The following is a 17794-nucleotide window of genomic DNA, read 5'->3' as shown; positions in this document are numbered from 1 at the left end:
ATATGGACTTTCCCGAAAACGGATCCAGTGTTTTGCCTTCCACCCAATACAATGGATCTGACCCAGCCGGCGACCCTGTGCGACGCCGAAAAAGGGGCAAACGAGGCGGTCTCGTGGTCAGGCTTCGGAGACGGGCACATCGCGCTCCACTCCCTAGCATACTACTCGCCAATGTCCAGTCTCTTGACAATAAGGTTGACGAAATCCGAGCACGGTAGCATTCCAGAGAGACATCAGGGATTGCAACGTGCTCTGCTTCACGGAAACATGGCTAACTCAAGAGACGCTAACGGAGTCGGTGCAGCCAGCTGGTTTCTTCATGCATCGCGCCGACAGAAACAAACATCTTTCCGGTAAGAAGAGGGGCGGGGGTATGCCTTATGATTAACGAGACGTGGTGTGATCATCATAACAACACACAGGAACTCAAGTCATTCTGTTCACCTGATCTAGAACTCCTCACAATCAAATGTCGACCGCATTATCTACCAAGGGAATTCTCTTCAATCATAATCACAGCCGTATATATTCCCCCCCAAGCAGACACATCGATGGCCCCTAACGAACTTTATCTGACTCTTTGTAAACTGGAAACCACACACCCTGAGGCTGCATTCATCGTAGCTGGGATTTAACAAGGCTAATCTAAAAAACAAACTCCCTAAATTCTATCAGCATATCGATTGTGCTACCAGGGCTGAAAAACCCTAGATCATTGTTATACTAATTTCCGCGACGCATATAAAGGCCCTCCCCCGCCCCCTTTCGGAAAGCTGACCACGACTCCATTTTGTTGATTCCAGCCTACAAACAGAAACTCAAACAACAAGCTCCCGCGCTCAGGTCTGTTCAACGCTGGTCCGACCAATCTGAATCCACGCTTCAAGACTGCTTCGATCACGCGGATTGGAATATGTTCCGCATTGCGTCCAACAACAATATTGACGAATATGCTGATTCGGTGAGCGAGTTCATTAGGAAGTGCATTGACGATGTCGTACCCACAGCAAACGATTAAAACATTCCCAAACCAGAAACCGTGGATTGAGCGGCAGCATTCGCGTGAAACTGAAAGCGCGAACCACTGCTTTTAACCAGGGGCAAGGTGACCGGAAGCATGACCGAATACAAAACAGTGTAGCTATTCTCTCCGCAAGGCAATCAAACAGGCTAAGTCCCAGTACAGAGACAAAATCGAGTCGCAATTCAACAGCTCAGACACAAGAGGTATGTGGCAGGGTCTACAGTCAATCACGGATTACAAAAAGAAAACCAGCCCCGTCGCGGACCAGGAGTCTTGCTCCCAGACAGGCTAAACAACTTTTTTGCCCGCCTTGAGGACAATACAGTGCCACTGACACGGCCCCCTACCAAAACCTGCGGGCTCTCCTTCACTGCAGCCGAGGTGAGTAAAAACATTTAAACGTGTTAACCCTCGCAAGGCTGCAGGCCCAGACGGCATTCCCAGCCGCGTCCTCAGAGCATGCGCAGACCAGCTGGCTGGTGTGTTTACGGACATATTCAATCAATCCTTATCCCAGTCTGCTGTTCCCACATGCTTCAAGAGGGCCACCATTGTTCCTGTTCCCAGAAAGCTAAGGTAACTGAGCTAAACGACTACCGCCCCGTAGCACTCACTTCCGTCATCATTGAAGTGCTTTGAGAGACTAGTCAAGACCATATCACCTCCACCCTACCGGACACCCTAGACCCACTCCAATTTGCTTACCGACCCAATAGGTCCACAGACGACGCAATCGCAACCACACTGCACACTGCCCTAACCCATCTGGACAAGAGAATACCCATGTGAGAATGCTGTTCATCGATTACAGCTCAGCATTTAACACCATAGTACCCTCCAAACTCGTCATCAAGCTCGAGACCCTGGGTCTCGACCCGCCCCTGTGCAACTGGGTCCTGGACTTCCTGACGGGCCGCCCCCAGGTGGTGAGGGTAGGTAACAAACATCTCCACCCCGCTGATCCTCAACACTGGGGCCCCACAAGGGTGCGTTCTGAGCCCTCTCCTGTACTCCCTGTTCACCCACGACTGCGTGGCCCTGCACGCCTCCAACTCAATCATCAAGTTTGCGGATGACACTACAGTGGTAGGCTTGATTACCAACAACGACGAGACGGCCTACAGGGAGGAGGTGAGGGCCCTCGGAGTGTTGTGTCAGGAAAATAACCTCACACTCAACGTCAACAAAACAAAGGAGATGATTGTGGACTTCAGGAAACAGCAGAGGGAGCACCCCCCTATCCACATCGACGGTCAGTAGTGGAGAAGGTGGAAAGTTTTAAGTTCCTCGGGTGTACACATCACGGACAAACTGAATTGGTCCACCCACACAGACAGCGTTGTGAAGAAGGCGCAGCAGCGCCTCTTCAACCTCAGGAGGCTTGAAGAAATTCGGCTTGTCACCAAAAGCACTCACAAACTTCTACAGATGCACAATCGAGAGCATCCTGTCGGGCTGTATCACCGCCTGGTACGGCAACTGCCTCCGCCCACAACGTAAGGCTCTCCAGAGGGTAGTGAGGTCTGCAGAACGCATCACCGGGGGCAAACACCTGCCCTCCAGGACACCTACACCACCCGATGTCACAGGAAGGCCATAAAGATCATCAAGGACAACAAACCACCAAGCCACTGCCTGTTCACCCCGCTATCATCCAGAAGGCGAGGTCAGTACAGGTGCATCAAAGCAGGGACCGAGAGACTGAAAAACAGCTTCTATCTCAAGGCCATCAGACTGTTAAACAGCCACCACTAACATTTAGCGGCCGCTGCCTACATACTGACTCAACTCCAGCCACTTTAAAAATGGGAATTGATGGAAATTATGTAAAAATGTACCACTAGCCACTTTAAACAATGCCACTTAATATAATGTTTACATACCCTACATTACCCATCTCATATGTATATACTGTACTCTATATCATCTACTGCATCTTGCCATCTTTATGTAATACATGTACCACTAGCCACTTTAAACTATGCCACTTTATGTTTACATACCCTACAGTACTCATCTCATATGTATATACCTACGCTATACCATCTACTGCATCTTGCCTATGCCGTTCTGTACCACCACTCATCATATATCTTTATGTACATATTCTTATCCCTTTACACTTGTGTGTGTGTATAAGGTAGTAGTTGTGGAATTGTTAGGTTAGATTACTTGTTGGTTATTACTGCATTGTCGGAACTAGAAGCACAAGCATTTCGCTACACTCGCATTAACATCTGCTAACCATGTGTATGTGACTAATAAAATTTGATTTGATTTGATTTGATTTGGTTAAGGAAGCAGGTTGCCTTACGGTAGTGGCTGGTGACAGCCTAGGCGGTGGCCAAGCTCAGTCAGAGCCCAGAGACAAGCCAATCAGGACTAGTACGACAGAACACTAGGCTACGTTGCTAATTTGAGACTCAGCAGTTTGTTTGATTGATTTTCTTGAAGAGTGTTAGCTGAGGAGAAGACACAGAGCTCTCTCTCTCCCACTCTATCCCTCTCTCTCTATCTGTCCTCTGACCTGACTCTGTCTCTCTATATCTCATTCTCTCTCTTCTCTCTCTGTTCGGCGCACTGATTATTGCCTGTCCCCTTTAATCCTCCAGGATGCCAGGAAACGAAGGAGGAAGCTTTTAGTCTACTTAATCCTAGACACCACTGTATGCACACTACAGTGCCTTCAGACAGTATTCACGACCCCTTGACTTATTCCACATTTTGTTGTGTTACAACCTGATATCAAAATTGATTAAAAAGTTATTTTCTTCTCACCCATTTACACACAATACCACAAAGTGGAAAAGTGAAAACATGTTTTTAGAAATCTTAGCAAATTTATTGAAAATGAAATGAGAAATATCTCATTGGAGGTGGATGTGTCAACTTCAACCTGAAAGCTCTGAAATGATGTACCATTGCCCTTGACTCTAAGCGATGTTTGATGCTATTTTTATTGACTTGGCCAAAGCTTTTGATACGGTAGACGATCCATTATTGTGGAGAATTGGTGTCTCTGAGGGGTCTTTGATCTGGTTTTGCGTACTACATCTCTCAAATAGTGGGTGTGTAAAGTCAGAACATCTGCTGTCTCAAACCACTGCCTGTCAACTGTCTTCTGAATTTACATCAGCAACATATCTCAGGCAGTAGAAAGCTCTCTCATCTATTTAAATGCAGATGGTACAGTCTTATACTCAGCTGGGCCTTCCCTGGATTTTGTGTTAAATGATCTACAACAAGGCTTTCTTAGTGTCCAGCAAGCTTCTCTGCCCGTTTTAATTATGAACACCTCCAAAACATACAGTACCAGTCAAAGTTTGGACACACCTACTCATTCCAGGGTTCTTCTTTATTTTTTACTATTGTAGAATAATAGTGAAGACATCAAAACTATGAATAACACATATGGAATCATGTAGTAACAAAAAAGTGTTAAACAAATATTTTTTATTATTGAGATTCTTCAAAGTAGCCACCCTTTACCTTGATGACAGCTTTGGTTTTGGTTAAGCTTTGGTTACTACATGATTCCATATGTGTTATTTCATAGTTTTGATGTCTTCACTACTATTCTACAATGTATAAAATAGTAAAAAATAAAGAAAAACCCTTGAATGAGTAGGTGTGTCAAACGTTTGACTGGTACCTTTGCTCATGTGGTCCGCCCCACTGGTGTGATTACTACCTCTGAGGGTTTAGAGCTTTGAAGTAGCCACCTCATACAAGTACTTGGGAGTTTGGCTAACAGTACACTGTCCTTATCTCAGCACATAACCTGATAACCTGATATAGATGACCATGCTACCCATGCTAGATTACGGAGACGTAATTAATAAATCTGCTAAATTGTAATTATTCGATTTATTGCCTACCTCATGCCTTTTGCACACATTGTATATAGATTCTCTTTTTTTTTTTCTTTTCTACCATGTTATTGACTTGTTTATTGTTTACTCCATGTGTAACTCTGTGTTGTCTGTTCACACTGCTATGCTTTATCTTGGCCAGGTCGCAGTTGCAAATGAGAACTTGTTCTCAACTAGCCTACCTGGTTAAATAAAGGTGAAATAAAAAAATAAAAAAATAAAAAAAACTCTATACCATCTACTGCATCTTGCCTATGCCGTTCTGTACCACCACTCATTCATATATCTTTATGTACATATTCTTATCCCTTTACACTTGTGTGTGTGTATAAGGTAGTAGTTGTGGAATTGTTAGGTTAGATTACTTGTTGGTTATTACTGCATTGTCGGAACTAGAAGCACAAGCATTTCGCTACACTCGCATTAACATCTGCTAACCATGTGTATGTGACTAATAAAATTTGATTTGATTTGATTTGATTTGGTTAAGGAAGCAGGTTGCCTTACGGTAGTGGCTGGTGACAGCCTAGGCGGTGGCCAAGCTCAGTCAGAGCCCAGAGACAAGCCAAGTCAGGACTAGTACGACAGAACACTAGGCTACGTTGCTAATTTGAGACTCAGCAGTTTGTTTGATTGATTTTCTTGAAGAGTGTTAGCTGAGGAGAAGACACAGAGCTCTCTCTCTCCCACTCTATCCCTCTCTCTCTATCTGTCTCTCTGACTCTGACTCTGTCTCTCTATATCTCATTCTCTCTCTTTCTCTCTCTGTTCGGGCACTGATTATTGCCTGTCCCCTTTAATCCTCCCAGGATGCCAGAGAAACGAAGGAGGAAGCTTTTAGTCTACTTAATCCTAGACACCACTGTATGCACACTACAGTGCCTTCAGACAGTATTCACACCCCTTGACTTATTCCACATTTTGTTGTGTTACAACCTGATATCAAAATTGATTAAAAAGTTATTTTCTTCTCACCCATTTACACACAATACCACAAAGTGGAAAAGTGAAAACATGTTTTTAGAAATCTTAGCAAATTTATTGAAAATGAAATGAGAAATATCTCATTGGAGGTGGATGTGTCACTTCAACCTGAAAGCTCTGAAATGATGTCACCATTGCCCTTGACTCTAAGCGATGTTGTGATGCTATTTTTATTGACTTGGCCAAAGCTTTTGATACGGTAGACGATTCCATTATTGTGGAGAATTGGTGTCTCTGAGGGGTCTTTGATCTGGTTTGCGTACTACATCTCTCAAATAGTGGTGTGTAAAGTCAGAACATCTGCTGTCTCAACCACTGCCTGTCAACTGTCTTCTGAATTTACATCAGCAACATATCTCAGGCAGTAGAAAGCTCTCTCATCTATTTAAATGCAGATGGTACAGTCTTATACTCAGCTGGGCCTTCCCTGGATTTTGTGTTAAATGATCTACAACAAGGCTTTCTTAGTGTCCAGCAAGCTTTCTCTGCCCGTTTTATTATGAACACCTCCAAAACATACAGTACCAGTCAAAGTTTGGACACACCTACTCATTCCAGGGTTCTTCTTTATTTTTTACTATTGTAGAATAATAGTGAAGACATCAAAACTATGAAATAACACATATGGAATCATGTAGTAACCAAAAAAGTGTTAAACAAATATTTTTTATATTTGAGATTCTTCAAAGTAGCCACCCTTTACCTTGATGACAGCTTTGGTTTTGGTTAAGCTTTGGTTACTACATGATTCCATATGTGTTATTTCATAGTTTTGATGTCTTCACTACTATTCTACAATGTATAAAATAGTAAAAATAAAGAAAAACCCTTGAATGAGTAGGTGTGTCCAAACGTTTGACTGGTACCTTTGCTCATGTGGTCCCCCCACTGGTGTGATTACTACCTCTGAGGGTTTAGAGCTTGAAGTAGCCACCTCATACAAGTACTTGGGAGTTTGGCTAACAGTACACTGTCCTTATCTCAGCACATAACCTGATAACCTGATATAGATGACCATGCTACCCATGCTAGATTACGGAGACGTAAATTATAGATTGGCAGGTAAGGGTGGTCTCGAGCGGCTAGATGTTCTTTACCATTCGGCCATCAGATTTGCCACCAATGCTCCTTATAAGTCACATCACTGCACTCATACTTATGTAAATGAGATATGTATGTATTTCATTTTCAATACGTTTGCTAAAATGTCTAAAAACACATTTTCACTTTATCATTAGGGGGTATTGTGTGTCGATGGGTGAGAGAAAAACATCTATTTAATCAATTTTAAATTCAGGCTTTCGGTCAATTTCTCACTTCTTTGTCATTGAACATGCTATATGTGAGAAGTCCTTTGAGGCTATAAAGCCGTAACAGGGCTCAGTCTGCAGTTCAGAACCTCATCAACTAATCATTCAGCGATCAGTTTCTAAGCTGAGGAGGAAACACGCTAGGCGGCCACGCAGAACTTAATTAAGGTTTAGAATTAACACGGAAACCAAATGGAATAGCAGGTTGCTTTGACTCCGCAATTAAATGATTGTCTTTCTAACAGGCTGCCTCCTCTTATCCAAGAGCAGCCCGTGGTTTCATTATGCTGCCGACTGTGTAGCAATAAGGATGATGAAGAGAAAACGGAATGCTCCCTTTAACCAAGCTCACTAAAATATGGAGTGTCCCAAATGGCACCCTATTCCCTATATAGTAATAGTGCCCTACTTTTGACCAGGGTGCATAGGGCTCTGTTCAAAAGTAGTGCACCACATAGGGTATAGGGAGGCATTTGAGACGTAGCACAGACACAGCAAATTAGGCTGTAGTCTTTGAATGCACAGCGAAAACACATGGTAATAAACATGTCTGAAATGTGACACTAACGTGCATAATTGCAATGGCATATCAGACCGTTCACATTCTGGAAAGAAGAAAATAGCTTTCGGTTCCAGAGAGGAAGTGCAGCTGGGATGAGGTACAGCCGATCTCCCGTTATTATCATCCAGCCGATCACCCGTTATTATCATTCATCTAATCAGGAACTTTTTCTTCATCAGTACATGTTTGTGCTGCTGCTGCCTCCAAACCCCATCCTTGGAGATGGATGTAATATCCAGTATACACGGGTGGTGTGTGTGTGTAACTGTGCGTGTGTATGTATGTGATTTGTGTGTGTATGTGTGTGCGTGTGTAGTTTGTGTGTGTGTGTGCGCGTGTGTGTGTACGCGTGTGTACACATATGTGTGTGACCTGACTGACATGACCTGGTATCTGTTGTTAATACAGTATAGAGTGAGTCACTGTGCTCGCCTTAGAAACCTTTAATGTTGCCCCATTTACAGAGGTTTCTGAGGGAGTTATATATTTATTAGCAGGTTGCTTTAAAGTCAACAGGACYAGTCTCACTGGTAGAGTAGATTTAAAACATGACAAAGTAATGGAATAGTCATGTTTACAAGCAGGTGTTTTATTCCCAACAAGCTCTCACAATCTCACATCAGAATTAGACGTTCTTCAATGTTTCTCAAAACGTCAAATTTCGAAGTGTTTCGTTACTTCACTGTATCGTTTCAAGGTCACGTTTAGGCATGAACAAGCAACCTTTGGAACCAGAAGCACATGCTTACGCCCATCCACGACGCCCTAGCAAAACCAGTCTACTTGAAGGTAACAGCGCTCACTGTTGCCCCTAGTGGCCGGTTTCGACGTCTTCTCCCGTCATCCACAGACATGGATGGACCTCGAATACTGACTTATATCACGTGTGTCCTGCTGTTTATTCCACATGGCACGACATGATGATTTCTACCTCGGTCTCCCTCTGTTTGAAAACTGTTGTAAGTCATCCACATCCTCTTCCAAATGCCTTTGTATACATGGCCATCAGACATGAGCCCCCCCCCCCCCACACACACACACACACAACATCCCACCTACAACTGCTCCAATGCAGCTATCCCCTATCCCCCTTCTCCTCCAGTAGGTCAATTCTCACATTCCTACCTTCCAACTACCTAAACGCTCCCTTGCTGATCACCCGCCCGCCCCCTTCCCGTGTGTCTCCCAATGGTCAGTTTCTCTGCAACCTGCAGCATACAAGCAGTGCCAGGGGGCTGGCATGGAGCCAAGGGAGGCAGAGAGCTGAGCAGCTAGCCTAACTGCAGCCCAAAGCACTACCAGAGGCACTCTGCTCACTGTCCATCGATCCCACCTCTACTCTGATTAGTGGGACAGACAGGGTTGTTTTTGTCAAAAATCTCCCCGAGAGAAATAGGGTGGTGTATACAAAGCCGGTGTGTGTGTGTGTGTGTGTGTCTGTGTGCGTGCGAGAGCATGTGTCTCTGTGTGCATGTGTGTGGTAGTTGCTCTGCCCTGACTAAAGTGAGCGTTCCACATGAATGCTGCCCAGAAAGAAGAAGCTTAGAGGTGTCAAGTGCCGTCGGATGGGAGGGCCACTTTGAGTTTTTACAGGCAAACAGGCAAAACAGCCGTCGGATGGAGGGCCACTTTGAGTTTTTACAGGCCAAAGCAAAACAGCCGTCGGATGGAGGCCACTTTGAGTTTTTACAGGCAACAAGGCAAAACAGCCGTCGGATGGGAGGGCCACTTTGAGTTTTTACAGGCAACAAGGCAAAACAGCCGTCGGATGGAGGGCCACTTTGAGTATTTACAGGCAACAAGGCAAAACAAGCCGTCGGATGGGAGGGCCACTTTGAGTATTTACAGGCAACAAGGCAAAACAGCCGTCGGATGGGAGGGCCACTTTGAGTTTTTACAGGCAACACAAGGCAAAACAGAATTAAGCAATCACAGAGAGCGATTTGGCTCTGTCCCAAATGGTCATATTCCCTATTAAGTAGTGCACTGCTGTATATTGAATAGGTGCCATTTTGGACCGCGACACTATTACACTACCATGGACCACTAGCATGAAACTATCCAGAATGTGGGATTAGCTTTGAAAATGGGTCTGGATAATATAAGGGTTTATTTTTAGAGTCCTGTAGATGTGTTACATTAATTTTCGTTTCCTTTTACAGATAGTAGAACTCCTCCAGTAGGCTGTAGTGCTCTGAAAGGCCTGAAGAGTCATTCACAAGACAATAGTGAGAGATTAGTCTGAGCTAGAGAATGTGCTGGAGGTCGCTGGAGGTCACAGTCTATTTGTGTGTTTGTATTTGTGTGCACGCCACACACACAACACACACACACACACACACACACACACACACACACACACACACACACACACACACACACACACACACACACACACACACACACACACACACACACACACACACACACACCACACACACACACACACACACACACACACACACACAACACACGCCACACACACACACGCCAGCCTGAATCTGATCTAACATTTTTCAGAAGAGGAAATTAAAACTATCCTATCTGAGGCAGATCGAAAACAAGCAGGCCCATCTCTTTTTTCTCAGGTGTGTCAATTACATGTGTCTTAGAAACAGGATAGAGTTTCCACTAGCCCTCTCCAAGACTTAATTAGCAAACACTGCTCAATTATTAATTGCCTGTTATCAAAATTGTGATGAATTAAGCCACAGTGAATCTGCGGGTGGTGGAATGTCTGGAAAAAAATTCTGTCTCAATGCTGTTTTCCATTGGACACGTGCTGATTATGGTACAAAACAACAGCACAGCCAGAAGGGGTGAATTAAAGCCCAACAGAGACTTATAGAACTAAAGACTTCCATAGATTAAAAATTCATAAAGAAATGGAAAAAGTCATAAAATGGCGCTGTCATAAACAGTGTGACGACGTTGTTCACCGTGCAGGGAGAGAGGGAGGGAGTGGAGCTAAATTTAGCCCCAGTTACCGCGTACGGTGAGAGACTGATATTTCCGTTTGTTAGTATCATTTATTAAAATCTTGTGACAGCGCCATGACTACAGGAGAGGGGGTCTTTCCATTCTCGTTGCTCAGGAGGCATGAAATCAGACAGCACAGCGAGTCCGTGGTTGGATTACACACACACACACACACCACACACCACACACACACACACACACACACACACACACACACACACACACACACACACACACACACACACACACACACACACACACACACACACACACACACACACCACACACACACACACACACACAGGGAGTAGAATATTAATCTGAAGGGAACATCTGTCCGACGTGGCCCTGTTCTGTCCTCTAAAGAGTTATGTTTTCCATCCACCCTCCTTTGTTTTGCTTTGTTTACGTTCACTTCCTATTGTGTGTTGTGTTGACATCTTCTATGGGTCTAGTAATGTGTATTGTCCACATCTCAGTGCCTTACTGTAAATACATACTGAATTCTCTTTTCTCAGCAGGGAGTAGGTTAGCTAAATGCAAACTCTCAGAGGCACACATTTATTATGAATTCAAATTCTAATCATGTTCTTGGGACTGAGTGTTTATCTCTGTAACTTGAGAGAAGAGAGAGAGAGACAGATACAACACTGTATACAGACATAATATTACATTTGAAATGTTCTTATTCTTTTGGAACTTTTTGTGAGTGTAATGCTTACTGTTCATTTTTTATTATTTATTCCACTTTTGTTTATTATCTATTTCACTTGCTTGGCAATGTAAACATATGTTTCCCATGCCAGTAAAGCCCTTAAATTGAACTTGAATGACAGAGACATACAGAAAGAGTGAGCGAGAGAGACACAGAGACACAGAAGAGAGACACAGAAAACAGAAGAGAGAGAGACACAGAGAGAGAGAGAGAGAGAGAGAGAGAGAGAGAGAGAGAGAGAGAGAGAGAGAGAGAGAGAGAGAGAGAGAGGATTCCTTCAGTGAAAATACTTACTCGTCGGCTGGCCCTGGGCTCCAGTGTAACAGTGTGTTAAACATGTGCTCTACCTGCTACTGAGGATCAGTGTGTGAGTCAGAGACAGTGTGCTGTGGCCAGGAGCAGATGTCCAGAGCCAGGGCTCCAGGCATCCTGTGTCTGTGCGGCCGCAACACAAACTGTCTCTTCAATGAGATATGGATTCTTTTTATCAGATCAAAACTATAAGCATCTGCTAGGGAGGTGTGTATGTGGAGGGATGGGGGGGACATTGTGGATGTGTGTGTGTGTGTGTGTGTGTGTTGTGTGTGTGTGTGTGTGTGTGTGTGTGTGTGTGTGTGTGTTGTGTGTGTGTGTGTGTGTGTGTGTGGTGTGTGTGTGTGTGTGTGTGTGTGTGTGTTGTGTGGTGTTGTGTGTGTGTGTGTGTGTGTGTGTGTGTGTGTGTGTGTGTGTGTCCAAGCATCACTCTTAACTGCGATATGAGCCTAGCGGAGCTAAACCAGAGACGGACCCAAGCGAAGCGACGCGCCAGTGTTAGTACCTATACACAGACACACTCATCTCATTGCCCGACATGCAAACCCAATATAAATTCAACGAGGAGACATTAAAACCTCAATCAATAACAGTCTAGACAGATAAACATAAAACCTGATGTGAGAGGATAGAAGACAGAGGAGAAAGGAGTGAGAGACAGAGAGAGGAACGGCAGGTAGCCTAGTGGTTAGAGCGTTGGGCCAGTAACCGTAAAGGTTGCTAGATCGAATCCCCTAGATCGAATCCCCTAGCTGACAAGGTAAAAATCTGTCGTTCTGCCCCTGAACAAGGCAGTTAACCCACTGTTCCTAGGCCGTCATTGTAAATAAGAATTTGTTCTTAACTGACTTGCCTGGTTAAATAAAATAAAAAATTAAGATTCAGAGAGAGATGGTGAAGTAGAGAGAGATAAGACAAAGAGAGATAAGACATAAAGAGAGATAAAACAAAGAGGGAGAGGACAGGCTCTGACTTACAGCTGGTGCTGAGCAGGAGCCCAGTGCAGCCAGTCACATCTCCTCCTGATTACTGTAAACATCCCCCATCATGCCCCCAGGACACTGATTGCACACCTACACACTTACCCAACCAAACCTCCCGGGACCCTTCTAACTAGGCCCCTCTCCCCCCAAAACACCCTGTTTGCCGATCCAGCCAGGCAGCCCTATCCCCTGGCTCTTCTCATACACAACCCTCCTACCCTCCCTCCACACCACAGGAGGTTGGTGGCACCTTCATCAGGGAGGATGGGCTCGTGGTAATGGCTGGAGCGTAATAAATTAAATGGTATTAAATACATCGAACAAATTGTTTCCCATGATGCCATTCCATTTTCTCCGTTCCAGCCATTATTATGAGCCGTCTTCCCCTTAGCAGCCTCCAATGCTCCACACAGCTGGGGGTGCAGGTACAGGGGCCTGCAGTTGGTACCAGTTCCCTTGGATCACACGCTACAAACATTGATGCTAATGTTTCCTGTCAGACATGAAGCGGCTCACTCATCACACACTCACGTGACAATCAGGGAGAAAGGGACCTTTACACCATCGTTGGTTAAGATCATAGTGTACCTCGTCTCCCAAATGACAGCAGAAATGATCAGACATCAGGTACTCAACAAATAGCAGGGGTTTCTCTTTAACACAAATAATGTCAAATATCTCAATAACCTATGTTGAATGAGTCGGATATTGAATGAGTCGATATCGGGACAAATTAAATTACCATGTGATATCTACAGTATATATTTTTGAGTCAAATCAAGATATCTCTGGATATGTCCCCTTTCCCAGTGGTGGGTTAGCCTATCATCAACACACCTGTCTCTGCTTCTCCTGTTTCTCTACGGTGGTGAGATATACTCACATCCCATTACCCAATGATCCCCCAGAACAGACAGGCATCAGTGCCATCATCAGCGCTGCTTACACCTGTCCACAATAACCACAGTCTTCCTTCCTCCTCCTTAACAACCCTAGTCCTGCCTTTGTCTGGGTCTAGGGATGTGTGTGCTCAGTCAGCAGACATGCAAACAGACAGACAGGCAGCCATCCAGACATCCAGACAGGCAGCCAGCCAGACATCCAGACAGGCAGGCAGCCAGACATCCAGACAGGCAGGCAGCCAGACATCCAGGCAGGCAGGCAGCCAGACATCCAGACAGGCAGGCAGCCAGACATCCAGACAGGCAGGCAGGCATTAGCATTTTATGACCCACCTCTGCCTCAGCACAGAGAACTGCTGGCCTTATCATTATCTCTCTCCCTCTCCCCCTCTCTCCCTCCCTCCCTGAAGTAGCTTTGCCTGGTCCATGATGAATGGAGGCAATTTAGGGCCTGGTTCAATCAGATCCGCATAGCTGATGTTTTGATGTTGTCGGAGGTAGAACTGCATTATAGAGCTTTTAAATCCACAATGGATCCCAGCATTATACTTAAGCTGACATTGCCATTGGATGCACGGAGTCGCATTGAGATAAATCCCATGCAGCCTTGTTTACAAGTTCGAACATTGGAATGTGAGATGTAATCGACCCCTCAATGAAGCTGATAGAAATCCTCATTACTTAGTTGAATGATTTTCAATTTGAGCATCACTGATGGAATGTAGTCATCATGCCCAGAGAGCGATGCCATAGGTGGACATAGAAAGTAGTCCACCATGTGGTGTGGTGAGGAAGTTTGCCTATACCGAACACCCCAAACTCTCAGCTTTCTAAGTTGTTTAACTTAAAGGTTGTGTTCTGGATACTTTGGAACATTTCAAATCCTGTGAATCKCACAATGCAGACTGTCGTCCACACCCACACAGTCGAGCAGAGTGTTTCTCTTACCTCTCAGTGAAGTTTCTGAGCGCAGTGAAGAGTGACAATAGCATCTCTTAGTTCTTGTCTTCCTCCCTCGCCTGTTTCTGCTAGTGGGGGGTTTTCTGGCTGCAAAGGAAAATATTCCAATATAAATATAAAATATAAAATACAATTGAATGTTGGATGATAGTGTTGGCGTACATCTATATTTCACAGACACACACGCAGACACACGCACATGAACACACAGAGAGACTGCTCTAGATGAAGGAAACAGATGGAGCCGTCTTCACCTCTTCCACAGCACAGTGGTTTTCCCTTGAGTCGTATGGCAGGTGTTTGCTGTGGCATTATGGGAATGGGAACTTGGGAAGTGGGAAGCACAGCAGTACATCGTCATATACAACACACACAAACACACACACACGCCATCTTATATCAGCCCACGGTTAGAGAATGTTTGTCTGCCTTATGTTGTGCTGTTATTCTGCCCTGTGACTCACACACCACCCACCCCCAACACACTTCTGCAGGGTAATAACACACACATTACTTGTGAGGCTTGTCATTTGTGAACAACTTACATCCATATACACTGAGTGTACAAAACATAAGGAACACCTTCCTAATATTGAGTTGCAGAACAGCCTAGATTAGTCGGGGTATGGACTCTACAAGGTGTCAAAAGCYTTCCACAAGGATGTTGGCCCATGTTGACTCCAATGCTTCCCACAGTTGTGTCAAGTTGGCTGGATGTCCTTTGGGTGGTGGACCATTCTTGACCATTCTTGACCATTCCACACACGGTAAACTGTTGAGCGTGAAAAACCCAGCAGCACTGCAGTTCTTGAAACACTCAAACCAGTGGGCCTGGCACCTACAGGGTACTACCATACCCTGTTCAAAGGCACCCATTTACCCTCTGAATGGCACAAATACACAATCCATGTCTCAATTGTCTCAAGGCTTAAAYATCCTTCTTTAACCTGTCTCATCCCCTTCATCTACACTGATTGAAGTGGATTTAACAGGTGACATAAATAAGGGATCATAGCTGTCACCTGGATTCACCTGGTCAGTCTATGTCATGGAAAGAGCAGGTGTTTCTAATATTTTGTATACTCAGTGTATGCTGATGAGAAGACTAGATATTGTAGGCTGTTTTCCCTTTTAGTGTAATGGTGACCCTAGCCCAAATCCACAGTATTTCCATGGGGAACATAGCCTGAAAGCTGTAGCTCAGTTGGTAGAACATGGTGCTTGTAACGCCCGGATAGTGGATTTGAGTCCCGCGACCACCCATACGTAAACATTTATGCGCGCATGAGTGTAAGTTGCTTTAGATAAAATTGTCTGCTAAATGGCAAAAAGTTGGTATAAGTTTAAGTGCATAGCAATGGCACAGTACAATGACTAAACTCATTAGACATAGCTCAGGTTGTCATGCAGATGCAAACAGTCACTTTGCACAATGAAGAAGTCACCACACATTGTAATGAGGTTGCCATGCACACTGATTAAGTAATAAGACACATATTAATGAGGTCACGGCACACAGTGATGACTTTGTTTGGCATGATGAAGGTGTCACTGTACTCAGTTATGGCTTCCTCCAACACAGCGATGGGTCACAACCTTTCTGATGAACACTGAGGAGAGAGCTTGATTCAAAAATTGTCTTTGGTTTGAGTTGCTCTCTTAAGGCAGCTGATATACAAACACTTAGAAGAGGCTTTCCTGGTAACAGCAATCATTGTAGTCGCAGACGTTCTCCCTCTTCTTCCCTCTCTACTGTCCTTGTCTCTCCAATCCACGCCGCCCGGAGTGTAAAGAGCATCATCCAAACATCTCATCAACTGATCCTTTATTGGCCCTAGTCGTCTCCCCTGTGTGCATCGACAGCTGCTCTCAAGCACCAGCCCACACTCCCATAATCAGCCCTTTGCCTTGCTCTTCCAGGCTGTATTACACACACAGGCAGGCAGACAGGCACGCATGCTCTCCCGATCTGGAATACCTCACCAGCAAATGCCGACCCCATTATCTCCCAAGACTGTCATCGATTATTGTCATGGCTGTTTATTATCCCCACTCAAGCTGACATCACGGTGGCACTCAAGGAACTATACAGGACTTTGAGTAAGCTGGAAACCGCATATCCGGAGGCTGCATTTGTTGTAGCTGGGGACTTTAATTAACAAAGGAAATCTAAGGAAATTTGTCCCGAAATTCAACCAACACACTGCCTCTACTACAAGCGGTGTCACGCCCTGATCTGTTTCACCTGTCCTTTCACCTGTCCTGTCTCCACCTCCTCCAGGTGTCGCTTATTTTCCCCAGTGTATTTATCCCAGTGTTTCCTGTCTCTCTGTGCCAGTTCGTCATGTATGTTTTCAAGTCAACCAGAGTGTTTTCCCGTGCTCCTGTTTTCTATTCTCTTTTTCTAGTCTTACCGGTTTTGACCCTTGCCTGTTTTTTCTGGACTCCGTACCCGCCTGCCTGACCATTCTTCCTGCCCTGACATTGAGCCTGTCTGCCACTCTTTACCTCTTGGACTCAGAATCTGGTTTTGACCTTTTGCCTGTCCACGACCATTCTCTTGCCTACTCCTTTTTGATTAATAATAAACTACAAAGACTCTAACCATCTGGCTCCTGTGTCTGCATCTGGGTCTCGCCTTGTGCCCTTATTCGCGGAGAGAAGAAGCTTGTTATTCTCTCTTTTGAGATGGCTACAAGCCCCCCCCCCCCCCTTTCGGCAAATCTGATCAGGCCTCCATTCTGCTCCTCCCCGCCCATAGGCAGAAATTAAAGCAGGAAGCATGCGTTGTAATGTCTGTTAAACGTTGGTCATTCACGCAAAAAAGAATGTGCGAACTACCGCAATTAACCACGGTAAGGTGACGGAACATGGACGAGTACAAACAGAAAGAAGAAAGACATTACAAGAATATAGTAGAGTCGCAAGTCAATGGCTCAGACAAGAGACGCACGCATGTGGCAGGGACTTCAGACAATCACGGATTATAAAGGTAAATCCAGCCACGTCGTGGACACTGATGCCTCACTTCCAGACAAACTTAACACATTCTTTGCCCGCTTCGAGGAAAACAACACAGAGCCACCGTTGTGGGCCCCTGCTGCTCACGAGGACTGCGGGCTCCCGATCTCTGTACCCGACATGAGTAGGACTTTCATGCGTGTTAACCCTCTCAAGGTGGCATACATTTA

The 17794-nt window shown here is 45.0% G+C and overlaps 1 protein-coding gene across 4 annotated transcripts in view; it reads right to left on the bottom strand.

Moving 5' to 3' along the window:
- Positions 1-15145, bottom strand: part of LOC111949455 (A-kinase anchor protein SPHKAP) — a 59799-nt gene extending 44654 nt beyond the window's left edge. For 3 of the 4 annotated variants that reach the window (XM_023966655.2, XM_023966657.2, XM_023966660.2), the window contains exon 1: positions 14592-15145. In XM_023966655.2, the coding sequence (XP_023822423.1) occupies positions 14592-14635 (44 nt within the window). In that variant the 5' untranslated portion in view covers positions 14636-15145. The remainder of the gene's footprint in view (positions 1-14591) is intronic. The other variant, XM_023966658.2, reaches the window with a different exon arrangement.
- Between the last annotated feature and the right edge of the window lie 2649 nt (positions 15146-17794).

Source organism: Salvelinus sp. IW2-2015, linkage group LG22 (assembly GCF_002910315.2).
Source record: "Salvelinus sp. IW2-2015 linkage group LG22, ASM291031v2, whole genome shotgun sequence".
Classification (NCBI taxonomy): domain Eukaryota; kingdom Metazoa; phylum Chordata; class Actinopteri; order Salmoniformes; family Salmonidae; genus Salvelinus; species Salvelinus sp. IW2-2015.
This window is presented reverse-complemented; position numbering and strand designations above follow the sequence as displayed.